We start from the raw sequence: 16,525 nt of genomic DNA, 5'->3' as shown, positions 1-16,525 counted from the left end.
TCTCTTGGGGGTGGGCTGTGATTCAGGCAGGCTTCCCCAGCCCCCCCTTTCTCCCCTTCAGGTTCTGATTCCTGTACCAGGGAGCCTAACTGGCTGCTCCCTTATAATTCTCTTCTCTTGAGAGGTTTCAGAGTAGCAGCCGTGTTAGTCTATATTCGCAAAAAGAAAAAGGAGTACTTGTGGCACCTTAGAGACTAACAAATTTATCTGAGCATAAGCTTTTGTGAGCTACAGCTCACTTCATCGGATGCATTGAAAGCATGCGATGAAGTGAGCTGCAGCTCCCGAAAGCTTATGCTCAAATAAATTTGTTAGTCTCTAAGGTGCCACAAGTCCTCCTTTTTCTTTTCTTGAGAGTCACCTAACAGCTGAGTTAGGTCAGTTACTGAGATAGCTCCCTGATTAACACCTGGCCCTCATAACCCAACTAGTCTGCTGCTCTCTTGAATACTTGCTTCCTTAAAGGGGCCATAGAAGGGGGGTTGGCTGTCCCGGGCCCCACTACTCCTGAAAGGAGACAAACCACCCTGTTACAATGTACCTTTTCCAGCAAGCTCGGGTACCTCAATATGGGAACCTTTGCCTTAGACCATAGACACGCAGGGCATCTCAAGCTGTCCAGGCCCAAATGTGGGCGCTGGGGGGAACCCACAGGAGATGCTCAATGAGGATGTAGTGTTCTGTGGGTCTTATTCCCCAGTACTCAGAAGAAGAGAGGAGCCAGTGCCAGCCACCCAGTTTTATCTGGTTTGAGCACGTTGGGCCCAGCTATAAATATTCCCAGAAGAGTCGATGGTTCCCAGGACATTCCCCTCATCCCTGGTCAGGCCCAAGGCTCAAACGCACAGGGGGGCTTGAGCCTGGGGGCATAAACATCCATGATAATGAAGGAACATTGGTGCAATGCAGCACCCAGAGGGAAAAGATACAGGAGAGAGCCAGCCCCTTTCCATTGGACGAATGTCTGGCTGGCAGGGGACCTTGAGAAGTCCTCCTGTCCAGCCTGCACCCTGACGCAGGATGAAGAAAACCTAGAGCATCCCTGACAGGTCTTTGTCCAACCTTGGGGCAGTGAGGGCTCTGTGGTGAGCGATAGGAGACAGCCCCCTTGCACTGCCGGATGGGATGGACTCTGGAAGGATGTGGGAGTGGTCTCATTATTGCAGCATGCATCAACTCTCACCAGATGGAGGGTGGGGGGTTAGGTTGGCCAATTGCTGGTGTGTAATGTTCATGGCCATCCAGGCACATGGGGTTAGCTGATCACCTGCCTGGGCAGATAACCCAGCATAGAGGGCAGGTGGCATAAGGTGGTGGCAAGGACGCATGGGGCAGCATCCTCTTGGTCAGTCTGGTGCCTTGCATCCTGGAGGATTTTTCTGCTCAGAGCTGCTCTCCTTCCTTGAACACGAACACTGCCATTCAGAGAGTTAAACCCGTGCCTCTTTGGCGGCAGGTACGTGGCTGGCTTCAGTGTAGCACACCTTCAATTGGATTGTGATGAATGCCTCGGACCCCGTTTCATTTGTCAAATATTCTCCCCCCCCCCCCGTCTGTGACAGGCCAGTTTATAACAATGGCTGTTCTGAGACGTTTTTACGGCACAGATGGACCCAGCACCAAGGAAATTATTTGCTCAGACCTCGCTCCTCCTCTCCCCTTCAAAACCACTATATTTCTTTCACGCGTCCACTGACTTGCAGCACGGATTGACATGCTGCATGCGTTTCCCCCTTGGGTTTAATGGAAAATCGTGGCAACTGCTGGTACTTCTACGGCCAGAAATGCCAAAATGACGGAGCTGGACACGAGCTCGGTGCTGTTGATACAGGAATGTAGGCGACTACATGGGCTAAGGGTCCAATCTGCTACAGCAAACGCTTGTGCCCGCTGGACCAGACCCGACCCTTCGGAACAAGGACAGCCAACAAACAGTTGAATAAAACCCCTAGCAAGCTGTTAAAGACTCTGACTTAAAGCCCTCACCCAACATCTCCAGCCTCCTTGGCACTCCCTAGGGGAGTGCGGAGAGCCCAGCTACTGAGCCTGGTGTAAGCAGGGCAAGATCGTGGGTCACACGCTTTCCCTGCCCCTCCGGTTCCACTGTGCCCTCTGTGAAACAAGCCGTCCAGTTCCACGGTGAGCAGGCAAGGCTGCTCACAGCTTGCTGAGAAGGGGGCTAACATAGAAACTTGGTGAACTGCCCTCATTCCTCAGACCAGTCACTGCCCGATGGACCTGTTCAGGTGGGTCCCCGCTGGCCACAGAGCCACCTGCTTGACCAGATGAGATGAGAACAATGGGATTCATCCCCCTTCCCCCACTCCCATTGGGGCCAGTGGGCTCCCGGGGCTTAAAAGCCCAGGGCTGGGCCAGCACAGAGGAGGGGGAGTCATGTGGCTAGAGGCAGGAGTGAGAAAGGGAGGGAGATCGCAGCTCATTTAGTGACCTGCAACAGTTCTCCGTGCAGCAATGGCGCTCCCAGGCTAGGGAAGGGCACGCTTTCCCCGGCGGTCGAACTCCTTGACAAACAGCAAGAGCAGCCAAGCCCAGGCCCTTTCCCCTGCAGACATTCCATGAGCTTTTTTTTTTCTTCCTTAGCCGAGTTAAACAAAGAAGTCGCCGCCTCCTTCTCGATGATACGGTCACCCAGGAAGGGCCCTGGCCAAACGGCGGCTCTCGGCCGCACCCTTTCGGCACGATGCAGTGGGAGATTAAGGCAAGAGGTCCAGGTTGGCTGGTGGCAGGCCTTGCTGGTGCGTGCGCATGCTCATGCAGAATGGAACGATGCCACATTTGGGCCAAGCGAGGCAGCAGCTGGCGGGTGCGTGGGTTTGCGAGGGAGAGGAGGCTGTCTCCATTGCTGTTGCCGTATGCTGAACGCTGACTGATCAGCCTACACTGTGGCTGAGGGCTTTTTGAAGTTAAATTGGCTGCGGGTGCCCTCCGACTCCTCAGAAGATCAGTCCCAGGGGAGAAGAACATTGCTCCACGTCCATGATCACTTAGCCTCATTATTCAAATCCCAGTTCTGGTTTAACCCCTTCATGCCCAGTGGCAGTGACTGGTGGCGCAGGTTGTGTTAATCAGACAAGGAGGTCCAGGCCCGAAGAGCATCACGGGGTAAGAGGAACTACACACCCCATGAGCGGCTTGGTTCGGACTCCATGGAGCCTGTTGACATTCAGCCTTCTGTCCTTTCTGCTCCAAGCTCTAGGGAAATGGTTGCTAAGCACGATGATGCTGCCTCACGTGGACACAGATTCTTATGTTGGTTCGTGCCCAAGTGATGACTGGGATCATACAGGGCTCTATGTTGAGTCATCTACATCAGTGTTCCCCAACGACCGGTCCGTGGATGGGTGCCGGTCCCTGAGCTCTCCCTGATACAGTTTAAGAAGGCAGCAAGCTGGTCCCGTGTATCGAAAAGTTTGAGAAACACTGGTCCACTGCTACCAGGAGCGGAGGGAGTTCTGCATCTAGCAAAGGGTGCTGAGCACATTGCAAGACTGACCCCTGTCTATGTACAGGGACATCTCAAGAGGAACTCTTGCCAAGCCTCAAGATCAGGGAGGCTTGGTGTCTGCAGTGAGTCGGGGCAAGGCAGCACTGCAGCCCACAGCTGATTTGATCGGTGGAGGCAGACAACTTGCTGAGCGTGGCCTGCATTACTTCACTCGGGAGGAAGATGAAGGATTCGGGCTGGAAGACATAACATCAGGCAGGCCCGAGGGGAGAGCATGGCTGCTGGAGGCTGGAGTGGGAGGAAGACGATGTTTAAGGAACCCCTGGGATCCATTTAGCCTCATGCTCCCTTGGTTCTTTACCATTAAGTGCAGAAGCAGCTCAAATCTCCACTATACCATCCCATGCACCCCTCGGTGTAAAAGCATCGTTTAGGTCCAGATCCTTAAAAGGTATTTAGGTGGCTAGCTCCCACTGAAATCAATAGGAACTAATCACCTAAATACCTTCGAGAATCTGGGCTTTAATAAATGCTCCATTATAAATCTGCCTTCACCCCAGAACCATCGTTTCGAGCCATGTCTCCTCCTGGTGGTAGGGAACGTACACACCATCTCTACCTCCATCCCCACTGCTGCGAGGCTCCAGGGAGAGGAGGCAGTGACGGGTGCAGCATTTCCAGTATGCTGGGGCTGCAGGTGCAGTGGCCACCGTCCTGAGTGCAGCGGGGCTCCCCCAGGCACACGGCAATGCTCAATCCTGAAGAACCCCATGGAGCATGAACTTGGGGTCAGAGCTCAGCTGGGCTGTTTTCCTTTCGAAAGGGAGAGTTGTTTCAGGGTTGTGTTGTCCCGCCATGATACAAATTGGATTTTCCTGCCCTGACCTCTGCTGTTGGCAGCGCAAAACCTGCCAGTGCCGAGGAACAGAGTCATTAGTATAAGGACCAAAAATCCTCTGCCCTGGACTTCATGTCATTATCTCTAGCTCGAAGCAGCTCGGATTCCTAACAGCCTCCACGGATGTGTTTCAAACCGACAGCTGGCAGAGGGCTGTCGCCTAGTGCCCCCTGCTGAAGCTGTGTGGCACGCTCACCCCCACGCCATGCAGCTCTTCACCAGCAATCATTCCTTGCCCCATTAGGGGGCCTCTCGCGTGAGGCGCGCACAGGGTTTCACACATGAATTAAAGCACGCAGCACCCTGGTGCGCTCAGCGTCACCAGCCTCCACGTTACGGATAGCACCAAGTTAGTGACTTTCCCAAGGTCACGCAGCAAGTCAGTGACAGAGCTGACCACAGGAATCCAGCTAATGGTCCTTTCCCCAAGCGGCTTACCTAGAATCTACCCTGGGCAACCACAGAAATCCAGCCCAGCTGGAACAAACTAGACCATCCAGAAAGAATCCTTGGAAAGGAAAGAATCTGGACTGGATTTCTGTATCCACACGGCTGAGGTTCTGCTCCACTGGCCAGCTGCGAGTTGTGAGACAACGCTGCACGGAGAACATTGCAGCACTTTTGCAGCTTTAGCAGCAGATTGGTGGCGCAGCCATGCAATGGGTCACATGGGAAAAGCCGTCTCTGAAAGCTGCTGCCTCACTGGAAACCATTTCTTTTTTAATATTGGTTCCCATGCCTCTAAAATCTTTAATCACCACCATGCAGTTGTCACTGACCCTGAAGGCAATTCATAAAACTCATTCCTAGAGTCATCTATTTGAGATGCTGGTTCCAGAGAAAATGAACAGCCCCCCCATTTGCTGCCAAAGTTCACTAGCAACAAAGAAATTGAAAAATAAAAAAACCCCACAAACTAAATAAAAGCACTGAAAATGCAGGATGCTGCCTGGTACTGAAACTACAAGGTACCGACATTTACAGCCTTGGTTTAATCATCTTTCATCAACAGGACGCGGGGTTCGTTTAGTTAGCTACCCAGGAACCTCTTGGTTCAAGAACACGCACACAGGCCAACACCACCCCTGGAGCCAACAGCCCCAGCTGCAGCCTGCAGAGAGGAATCATGATGCTTTTGGCCACCCAAGGTAAGTCTACATGGGGGGGAATAAAAGGTGCATTCTTAATGTGGGTTAACTAACTCTTATTTTAACCTGAGTGAAGACACAGCAATCCAGCTTTTAATTGGAGTTAGCAGCTTGAAAAGCAGAGTCACATCCCATCTTCACTGTTATTTTAACCTGAGTTAAGAACACTTTTTTGGGGGGGGGGGTACAGTGTAGACACAATCAGACTCCAGCTCCAGCTGAGGCAGAGAGGTGAAAGGTCATATTTGGTCAGTGGCAGAGCCAGGAATAGAACCCAGGAGTCCCTAGCATGCCAGTCCCCCTTCTTGTAATCGTGGGAGTATACTTCTCTCCTCGTTTTGAAAAGTTAAGGGGTAAAGCCAATACTTTATTAACATTCTCTATAAACTATTTGTTCAGGGTCAAAAATCCATACCAACAACTCTTAAAGGGGATGAGCATCCTTGATTCTTACAGCTACAGCACCTTGGACTGGGTTTCCAACAAACTCTTTAAACTAACTTTAATGCAAGAAATGAAATGAGAGAAAACAGAAGAATGTTTGTGTTTCAATTAAAACTCACTGGACAATTCAGAAGGTACTAGCTGACCTTGGACAAATATTGAAATTTCGATTAAGGATGCTGCTTAAGTGATCTAAGGGTTTATTTGCATAAAAAAAATCTAATTAAAGCACTGCTTGGAAAAGTCAGACTCCCTGTCCATGCATACAGATGCCATTTGAGCCAAAGGCAGGTTGACACTGCTGTAGTTTCATAAGCCCTTGGGACTGTAGGCCTCTGAGCAGTTCTTAGAATGAGCTCAGATTAGACCATCTTTTATCACAGAGACCCTGGGAGAGTTTCAGAGAGTCAGCATTGCCTCCAAAAAAAGGGCTGTGATAATATCCTTTTCCTATTGACCCTGGGACCAAGGCCTCTGCATGTTAGACTGAAATGTATGTTTCGTGGGCAGGAGATGTTAAGAGGGCCTTGGCAGTGATGAGCCAAAGCACAGTAGAACACATGTAGCTGAAAACCACAGTTGCCAACTTTCACACAGTAAACAAGAACCCCGGCTTTCACAAGACAAAAATTAAGCTTATCCCATTTCAAAACAAGGCCAAAACAAGCCAATCCCTAAGAACCCCAACACTCTGTGTGACTAGATCTCCCCAGCGTGCAGTCTGGGACTGTGGTGGGCCCGCTGTGCACTCCGATTCTATCCCGCCCCCCTTGCCCCTGCTTGCTGGGAGCCAATAAAAAAAAAGACGCAACAAGCAACAAGCTAAACAAGCTACAAGCAACTCACAAGCCAATTAAGCCAAAAACAAGCCCAATTTCTGCGTTTTTTCTACGGGTTTGACATGTCTGCTGAAAACCTCTTGGCATGGAAGAGGAAATGTGCATTATTTGTATATCACTGCCCAGCACTATTCTATGGTTAACAGCAGGAGGCAGGACTCCTGGGTTCTTTTCACAGCTCTGCCCCTGATTTGCTGTGAAGCTTTGGCTAACAATATGCTGGAACCTGGCCTATTGGCTGCTCTCCAGATTGTGAGCACTTCAGGGCAGGGGCCATGTTTTTGTCCTGTTTGTACTGTGCCTAGCACAATGGTCTCCTGATCCATGACTAGGGCTCCTACAGGCGGCCATCATATATAAAATTAAGAAGAATAAAACAACATCTCCTGGCTGGAGAGAGGAGAATGCTGCCAGGATGGTGCTGGAGTACTCATCTCCTGATTCAGCGTTCCTCAGACTAAGACGGAAGAAGCAGGAAGTAAAACAGTAGCGTGGAGGACGGGGGTAACACGGATTTCAGATTTCTATTCAGTACAAACGCAGTGGTTGGGTGGTAAGTAGCCATGCCACAAACAGAAACCTGCTGAGGCTCAGCAGGTATGATCTAGAAGGAAATAGGGCTGAAAGAGGTAGAAAAGAATGAGTGGGGAGAACTGTCGGGAGCTGGAAACCATCAGAATGACCGTGGCAAATCGCATCTATTTGGGCAAGTTGGCCAGCTGTGTGAATAGGAAGCTGGCCTACACCTGACAGGATTTCTCTCTGTGCCAGTATGAGTTCACAGATACGAGGCACTTACCCTTCTCCCCCCCAGCAGGTAAACCTCGATAGAGCTGACACTGTTGTAGATGGCACCTGGAATGACAGTTAAGGGGAGGGCTGTCAGCGGGAGCCGTCTGTTATATCCTGAACACTGCGACACGGCGTCGTGGGCTTTGCACAAGGACCGGAAGGCCTCACTCCCACCTCAACTCTGCTGCTGGCTGAAGTATCACTTCATCTCTCTGTATTGTGAAGTGAGGCTAAGTCCTTAACTGCCTAACAAGGGAGTCAGCAAAACTAATATGCTTTGCAGAGGGCTTTGAAGATGGCAAGTGCTACTGTCAGCCTCTATCAATTTCCATCCAAAGGCGCTATCAGACTAGGCTTGTTTTCCTTCACTGTTTAGGAAATCATCCCCTTTCCCTTGAGACTCTGCTTGTACCTACAGATGCCTTTGAAACCTCCAAACCCCCCCCCCCCCCCCGCGTCTTTCAAAGCTCCACCTTCAAAGAGCAGTAATTGTAACCTGATAGTCCTGGCATAGTGCTACCATTAACCACCTGGCATTGGCTGTCAGCTACCTTCTGTCTTCACTTTCCCCATCTAAAAAAAAAGAAAAGGAGTACTTGTGGCACCTTAGAGACTAACCAATTTATTTGAGCATGAGCTTTCGTGAGCTACAGCTCACTTCATCGGTTGCATAAAGTGGAAAATGCAGTGAGCCTAAGTTACAACAGAAAAACTTCAAAACCAGACTCCAGTGAGAGACTGTTGAATTGGAATTCATTTGCAAATTGGATACAATTAACTTAGGCTTGAATAGAGACTGGGAATGGTTAAGTCATTATGCAAGGTAACCTATTTCCCCTTGTTTTTTCCTACCCTCCCCCCTTTGGCTGTAAACCTGTATGGTATAACCCTAATCACAGACGTGTAAGTTCAGTGGAGTCTGTGATGACCTGTAAGCTTCTTTTGTTGATTATCATACACATTGTAAGGAGAGTGATCACTTTAGATAAGCTATTACCAGCAGGAGAGTGGGGTGCGGGGAGAGAAAACCTTTTGAAGTGATAAACACCCATTTTTTCATGGTCTGTGCGTATAAAACATCCTCACTGCATTTTCCACTTTATGCATCCGATGAAGTGAGCTGTAGTTCACGAAAGCTTATGCTCAAATAAATTGGTTAGTCTCTAAGGTGCCACAAGTCCTCCTTTTCTTTTTGCGAATACAGACTAACATGGCTGCTACTCTGAAACCTTTCCCCCTCTAATTAACTTTTATCCCTCCTGCTTTCAATGGGGGAAGACTCAGGTTTTTGTTATTCGTAGGGAATGGGAGCTTTAGTGCAGAAGGTTCTTGAGAACCTGCTAAGCTGGTGCTAACCAAAGGAAACAGGTTTCTGCGACAAGGCACTTCAAAGGATGTAGTTCTGCTAGGAGGAAGTAGCACTCTAGCATTTTTCAGGCACTGCAGAATGGCCCCTATGTCTTCCCCCATTATACCCTCTGGATTTACTCAACTGCTAAGGTCTTGCCTTGGCCAGGATAATGGCCAGTGCCATAGGTAAAAAATGCAGAGTCCAGCTGCGTTGACTTCCAGCTAACAATCCAGCCCTTTGGACTGTTCACCGACCACTGAGAACGCTCCCTGCGCCAAGTAGCTTGAAAGTTAAAATGAATTCTGCATCTGTGTGAAATGTATCATAAGAAACACAGTCCCCGGGGCCAGGTCTGAAAAATGATAAAGGCTTCTGGAGCGACAGCCAGCTTGCAAGAGTCTGGGCTAGAACAGGAGCATCCGTACCTGAGCCACAAGCCGGAATGCCCTAGCACGGGAACAGAGTGTATTTGTGACTGGCATGAAATACTCGGTCAACAAAAGAAGCTTACAGGTCATCACAGACTCCACTGAACTTACACGTCTGTGATTAGGGTTATACCATACAGGTTTACAGCCAAAGGAAGGAGGCATTATCAGACCTGCTAAAATGAAGTGCGGGGGTGGGGGGGAGGCGGAACAGTTATGAGAAATGAAACTTTTTACCTCTAGGACACTGGTTCTAATCTGGTCCTGGTTAGTAGTGGCTGCAAGTCATTAGTACGTAGCATCTGTTCAGTAGCCTGTGTGAAATGGTTTGGCCTCCTGCTGGTTGCTATAGTGGACAAGCATTCACATCACAAACACTGCCACAACTGGCATCTTCCACAGAGAGGCCAGAGATTAAATGGTCATGGAGACTAAAATGCCCTCTGATAGTGGTTTCCCCAGCTCAGGGCAGAGGCAGATTTGATGCTCCACAGGAACGAAGCTTGTGCTGCTGCTGATGCCCATGCCATAGCTACATGGTGGAAAGAGGACTTCACCCTCCGGGGCTGTCTCAGTGGCACTCACTGGTTACCAGCATTCAATTAAAAAGGTAACATTGTCCCAAGCCTGTCTGATACTTCAGCCTCCCTTCCCGCCACCCCCCCCCACACGTTGCTGTTGCTCTTTGAAGTGCGGCAGAAGATTGAATCCATCCCTAATGCCACTTTGATTTCAGATTTACAGTCCAGCCAAAAAATTCCTCCACTGTCTGTTGAATCCTTAGAGAGAATCATGGGAGGAGAAAGTGTTTATTTCCATCGTAAGGATGTGTTCTAATATTTTCACATAAATCAAGCTGGGTTTTATGACGCTAATAAATTTGCCAGCAGAAATTTCATTTGCTGCCAGAGGCGATGGAATGATTCAATTTGTTTAGTTCTGAGCGTAAGGGAATATAATTGAGAAGGGTACAGTACAGATGTTTTAATTGAGTTTTCAGAGAACATCTAGAGATGCAGGAGGCTAATACACTGGGACAGACTAGGGCCTCAATTACTCTGAGCTGTCACAACCACCCCTGCCCTCTTTTTCTGCCACCTCCCAGCCTTCCGCTGCTCCCATGGACTGATTAGATAGTGGAGCCACCACCAGGACAAATCGTTCCTTATGCACACAAGAAAAGGCCAAAGCAAGAGAGATGCAGAATGTGCGTTTTATTTGTATGCCTTTTGGAGAAATAATTACACGCTGGGACAAGCTGAGTACGGCGTGGTGAGGATCAAAACAAACCCCTGTCATAATAGCCATTTAAAAATATCTCATTCTTAAACCAGACAGGAGACGAGTTATCATGCCACACCAAGCCAGGACAGCAACTGGACCCCTTCTGCCCCCTGCTAGCTCTGCATCTAATGAGACGGGCAGGGACCAAGCCGAGATATTTGCTCTGGCTTCATCCATCCAACTCCCTGTTTTCCTTCAACTTTTTGAGGCATTTCTTGTTTCACATTTTAAATGAAAAATGTTCTCCCCCGCCTTCCTCACTGTGGAGTGTCTGCCATTGGGAGGGTTGATTCTTTCACTGATTGAGGACAGCAGGTGTCTGGAAAGTCTCTCCAATGTTGCTTTTCACGTGTAGCAAGGAGAGCATTCCCTGGTGAGGTGCCAGGCAAGACACCCATTCTACAATGAGCCAGACATCCCTCGCTGTTAAGCTACATCTCAGATCAAGGCTGGTTTATACCTGTTCACAGCTTACAAAGGGGCCCCACGGAAACCACCCTTGTGCAGCATTCCAAAGGAAGCTTCTCAGGAGGAGAGTTCATCGAAGCCAGAGAAGAAAAGGCACACTGTAACTGAAGTCCATTAAAACTAATTCTGCCCGTCAGAAGGCAGACAGCTGTGGAATCTCAGGTACCCATGCAAGAAGGGGTTAGTGGGAAAAAGGGAAGCAGTACCATGGTTTGTAGTACAAAACAGGACACCATGCACTTGTGCTTTGACAAACACCACTCCCGGACCTTTTTGGGCTGGAAAGCGGAAATTTCCTGGTGGTGGGAGGGTCACTGCAGTCCTAGACTGCGCTTGCCATAAGATCATGAACCAAGCTATGCTGCCTCAGGCCCAGTTCCCAGGCTCCGGGCCAGCAGCTTCTGCACACTATACAGAGCTTGATGTTTGCAGCTGTACCAAGGAGAGTGCTTGGTGGAGACAGGCTCACTCTCAGAGCAGAGGTTTGCTAGCAACTCTGCTCCCTGACCTGGACAGGCCAAGGGTGGGCGAGGAAAAAGGAGAGCAGGGTCTTTGAGCATTTGGCAGCCCTGGAACAGAGAAGGAATAAATGGCTAATTAAAGTTGCCTGTTAGCTTCTGGACACTTGGGGACGTGGTGTGGTGCTGTCTGTGGGACACAAGGCAAGAAAATCAGCTCACTGCTTTGAGGGATTGAGATGGATAGAAAGACCCTCGAAGCCAGTTACCAAAAGGAGCCTTGTGCCATGTACCATTTCCATCCATTCTAAGGTCTTTCACAGGCTCATTTCTTTGCTGCAAATGTGCAAAACCTATTCCTACCAGTGCCTGCCCCTGTGCTGTACAAGAACCGAAGGGCCCAATGTGCCCTGCCATGGTGTCTGCGATCTGTCCCATTCCTGGCTGTCAGACATAACAACCGTGAGAATGAGCAACCGAAGGAAGCAGGTGCAAACTCCTTCACTACTCCCCGCAGGTGGCTCCGAGCTCAGCTGTACTACGGATTTGCCCTCCAAACTGTTTCTCTGTGCTTTTGAACAATTCACTCTCACAGCCCACTCAGTAACCTGGCACCAAAAGAGCCATATCAGCTTCCTTGTAGCACTCAGGGCCACGTAGCTAGCTGAGTGATGCACCAGCAAGGGCTTCCAAATACTGTTTATAATTGGGAGGAGAGGGGATGTCAGGTTTATTATGCTGGAACCAACTCCCCCCACCCAACTGGCACATCCTGGTTTACACAATGTTCAAGGACATCTTTGCATCGCTTAAGGGGGTGAGGGGTTTTCCCCCTCCTGCTTTTAAAAGAAAGCTGCTTTTGCACAGCCCCAGCCACCTTGAATGTTTCCATGGCAGGAAATGCTTCATGTCACGTAGAAACCTGAAACTTGTATTAAAAAGAAAGCTTCATTAAAAAAAAAAAAAAAGACAGCATGCCCAAGCTTACCGTTGGCGAAGTATATAATGCTAGAGACTGGCAGCTGTCTTTGAACCTGGCTTAATCACAGCGAGGGGAAATGTTTTAAAATATTTAAGGTAAAAAGTTTAAGAGTAAACGTTCTGCTTCCTGGGATGAAAGCCTTTATTGTATGATCTTTGACCCTGGGCCCTCAGCTTGCTAGAGTAATACACGGGTCACTTTGCAGTGAGAGCGTTAGTAGCCCCAACAGCACAGAATTAATCAAAAGACTGTCGGTATCCAATACAATAGACAGTTCTCCTGCAAGAAGAGAAGTGTCTCTCAGCCTGTAAGCTGGGGTAAGGTGTGTTAAGTGGAATTTTTTGAGGGCAGATGATTCTTAAACTCTGTCACAAACGGATGCAAGAAAAATTCTTAACCCTAGGCAGAGGGAGAAGTTAGAAGCAGGATAATAGCGTTATGGACCATTTCCAGAGTTCCTCCATATTTTTACTCTCTCTGCTTATACTTCTGAGCGCTATTTCTCTGAGACAGGCACAGTGAGTGGGGCACTGCTGAATTCTCCAGCTGGCACTACATTCTCCCCTGAGTTTCAAGGCTAATTACCCAAAGCAAGAGACTGGAAATGTCAGTATGCCCAGCAAGTGCTCGAGGGTCTAATGCAGGTCACCGACAGGTAATTAGCACCTCCCAAGGCCACACAAATCCTGACTGCTGTGTCCATAGTCTGCCCTGCTGCTTCAGCACTTGTGAGATCTGCTCTGACAGCTGATGCCACTTAGCAGCACCAAAGAGCTAACGAAGTGAGGAAGAGACTGGGATCCAGAGCCCCGTAGAATGGGTTTGCCTTGGGAGGGAGAGTTAAGGCAACCAGAAAAAGCAGTTAGGAGCAGAACTCCAGGACCAAGTGTTGGTGTAATCTTATCGAACAGGCAAATGAGCTAATCCAGACCCATTGAGTCCACACTTCTACCCCATAGACCACACTGCAAATAAAACAAAGGCCAATGTTTTCTGAAAAGGTAGTAACAGAAATGGAGAAACTGTGAGAAAGACTTGTAACAGGATCAGTCATAGTATCCACATAGAAGCCCATTGCTTTCTACAGTCTCCTCACCCATCCTCCAGACATGCCACCAGTTGTCATCCCTAGTTAACCGGCTCCCTCACCATGCACCTGAAATTCTTTAACAGAAAACAAAAAAGTCTGCTACTTCCTTGGTGAGGGGTAAGTGGATCACTCCAGAGAACTGCTGTTGGATTGTGTTAGCAGTTATAACAGTTCCCTGTCTCTGGCAGAGATATTTGTTCAGCTCTCATGGGGAGCGGATGCAGTCCAGACAGCCTTCCATGTGCTGAAACCTGCAGCACCGTAAGGAGGCTGGTCCTGGACAGAGAGGAAGATACTCTGTAATGGAGCTCCCCCAACTCAAGGCAGAAATGGTCAGACACTGAATAACCAGGGAGGCCTTCTGAGAGCTCCCAACCCTGGCTTCGCATGAGAACCTGAATCAAAAGGAGGTTGAGCAAGTTACATCAGCACCCAAAGTGAAGAGGGGATAGAAAGTCCTGACATCCAGATCAAACCTGCATCAACAAGCCGATTGCTTTCGAAGACCAGGTTGTTGGGTTTTTGATGACTGAGTCTGAAACAAGAGCTGAAATCCTGGAATCTCCTCCAGAGCCCTGGATGAAGAGCGCTGCTGCCCCATCATCAGAGTTTTGTCTCGCTCAGGATGATATTTGCAGTCACAAACACAAAGCAGAAAAGACTCCAGAGCAGCACGAACCAGATCCAGAAGATATGCCGGAAAGGGGACAGATGATTATTGACTGTGCCACTGCCGAAGATCAGCTGAGTGTCCTTCCGACTACAGTAGGCCAAGAAAGCTGGGATGATGTACTGGATCCCATTGCCAGCATAGGCTCCCGTGATGCCCACCAACGACTCCAAATCGTGTGTGCAGACAGCCACCAGCACAGGGGGAATCAGAGTGATTGCTGGAAAGACAATCCTATCCACCACCCATGGGTACGTCCCACCTTCCCGGTGGAAGAGGGTCTTCCAGTTGTTCCGCAGGGTCACAGCGATGATTGGGAAGTTTGTGCTGATAGTGAAAACAGGAAAGAGGCCCAGGAAGTAACGAATGAAGGCGATGTTGGTGATATTACAGTTGGTGAAATTGAGCGTGTACATGTCCATGAGGGTCTCATTGCGGAAGCAGTAGATGGCCGTGAAGGACAGGAGGCTGTAGAAACCCAATATTAAGATGTAATCCAGCAGCACCAGTTTGTTTACATGTTGCTTCTTGGAGATTGGAGTGATGAGGGACGGCAGTGAGTGCTGGCACATGAAGGAGTAGACACACACCCCAAAGAGGTTGGGGATCCCCGAGAGCTGCGCCAGGGGTGGGTGACCTTCCCCTTCACCCTTGCCGATGTGGATGAGGGCCAAAATAATCATGACGACAAAAGCTGCAAAACAAGAGAGACAGAGAGAGAGACACTATGGTAAGCCATGCCAGCATCCAGGCTCCCAAACACAGCTCTCCTTGGTAGCACAATCTCTGCACTAGATCTCGCTACATGTCTACAGCTCAGGAGATAAGGAAAACCACTTCCCTGTGGAGAATGTGGCACTGCATATCAAGGAGGAATATACAAGGGAGTTACCACTTTATTGGCTTTCAACATGAGGCTGTACATCAGAGAGAATTCATATGGGAACAGCCTTCTGACTTGGTCTTTAGCAAGTATATCTAACCATCACCCTCTCTCAGGAAATGGGCATCCTGTGCTCTACGAAGTCCAACACTGCTGTCATTCATCACCTTTTCACTGCAGGGTCTCTCTTCCTATCCACCTTGCAGAGGTATGTTAAACACCTTCCAAACATCCCCACCTACAAAGTTAGCCTAAAGGGTATTTGAGAGAGATTACTCTGTGCAGGAGGCAAGATCCTAAACCTGGCCACAGACACCGATGCCACTCGTGTGACTTGCTAGTTGAGGTCCCTGAAGCATTAGCCTACAGGGTGTGTGTTGGGGATAGGGCAACACACAGCTGCTATCACCCGGGAAAGTGGGTGGAACAACCACAAGCACTGGCTATTTCTTGGGCAGGAAGAACAGGCCGTCTACTGCTAATCCCAGAGTGGGGAGAGAGACTAAAGCAGCATTGAAAAAATACTATTAAAATTCATCAGTTCCAGGCATAAAATCCATTTACCTGCCCTTTACCCGGATAATGGGAAAAAACCCAACTAATGATATTTGACTAGCCTGTCAAAACAAGGTACTTGCTATGGACAAGAAGAAATATGAACGGCTGGGTTAAAGTCTAGGCAGGAAATGAAGCCTTTATCACTCTAGCAGTAGAACCTGGGCTAAAAACAGTTAGCCACGTACAAGGAACAGCAGCCTAGCAATAGGCACAGTAAGAACCACATCCTGACATTATGGAAGTCACTGCAAGCCTGGGAAAGCTGGTCACTGGCTGAGTTACCGAAGGGTGAAACGCTCTGCCTGCTTGACAATGAAAGACAGTATTTTCAATCTGAGATTGGTAACGACTGGGAAGACAATTGCCCTGGCTCTTGTACAGCTCTGTCTCCGGCATTGGCTGAGAGGCCTAAAGCACAGCGGTGAGTTACCAGGTAATCAAAAAATAAAGTAAAATGCTGACATTCCTATCAGACAGCTTCGAATGTCAAATAAAACAGCAGACAAACGAAAGCAGCAAGTCTCCACGTGGAGCATCCCAAAGCAGGTAGGCCATCTGTGTGCTAAAAACGCTGGGTGCCTGCTGTAGGGGGAACAAGGATGCTCATTTGTTCAGCAACTGTAATGCCTCCTACACCCACCAGCGCCTGGAGATTGTTCTGTGTTGCTGATGACCCCTTGGTGGGAGTAGATCTAAGGAAATATTTGATGTTTATGGAATAAATTCACAAGCACTCTGATTTATCCAGTCCATAGAAGGGAACAGA

The 16,525-nt window shown here is 49.0% G+C and overlaps 1 protein-coding gene across 5 annotated transcripts in view; it reads right to left on the bottom strand.

Moving 5' to 3' along the window:
• Window positions 1–10,565: 10,565 nt before the first annotated feature.
• SLC38A12 (solute carrier family 38 member 12) overlaps window positions 10,566–16,525 on the bottom strand; it is a 64,887-nt gene continuing 58,927 nt past the window's right edge. For all 5 annotated transcript variants that reach the window (XM_048818986.2, XM_048818988.2, XM_048818990.2 and 2 more), the window contains one exon: window positions 10,566–15,012. In XM_048818986.2, the coding sequence (XP_048674943.1) occupies window positions 14,252–15,012 (761 nt within the window). In that variant the 3' untranslated portion in view covers window positions 10,566–14,251. The remainder of the gene's footprint in view (window positions 15,013–16,525) is intronic.

The sequence above is a fragment of the Caretta caretta genome, chromosome 14, assembly GCF_965140235.1.
Source record: "Caretta caretta isolate rCarCar2 chromosome 14, rCarCar1.hap1, whole genome shotgun sequence".
Taxonomy (NCBI): domain Eukaryota; kingdom Metazoa; phylum Chordata; order Testudines; family Cheloniidae; genus Caretta; species Caretta caretta.
This window is presented reverse-complemented; position numbering and strand designations above follow the sequence as displayed.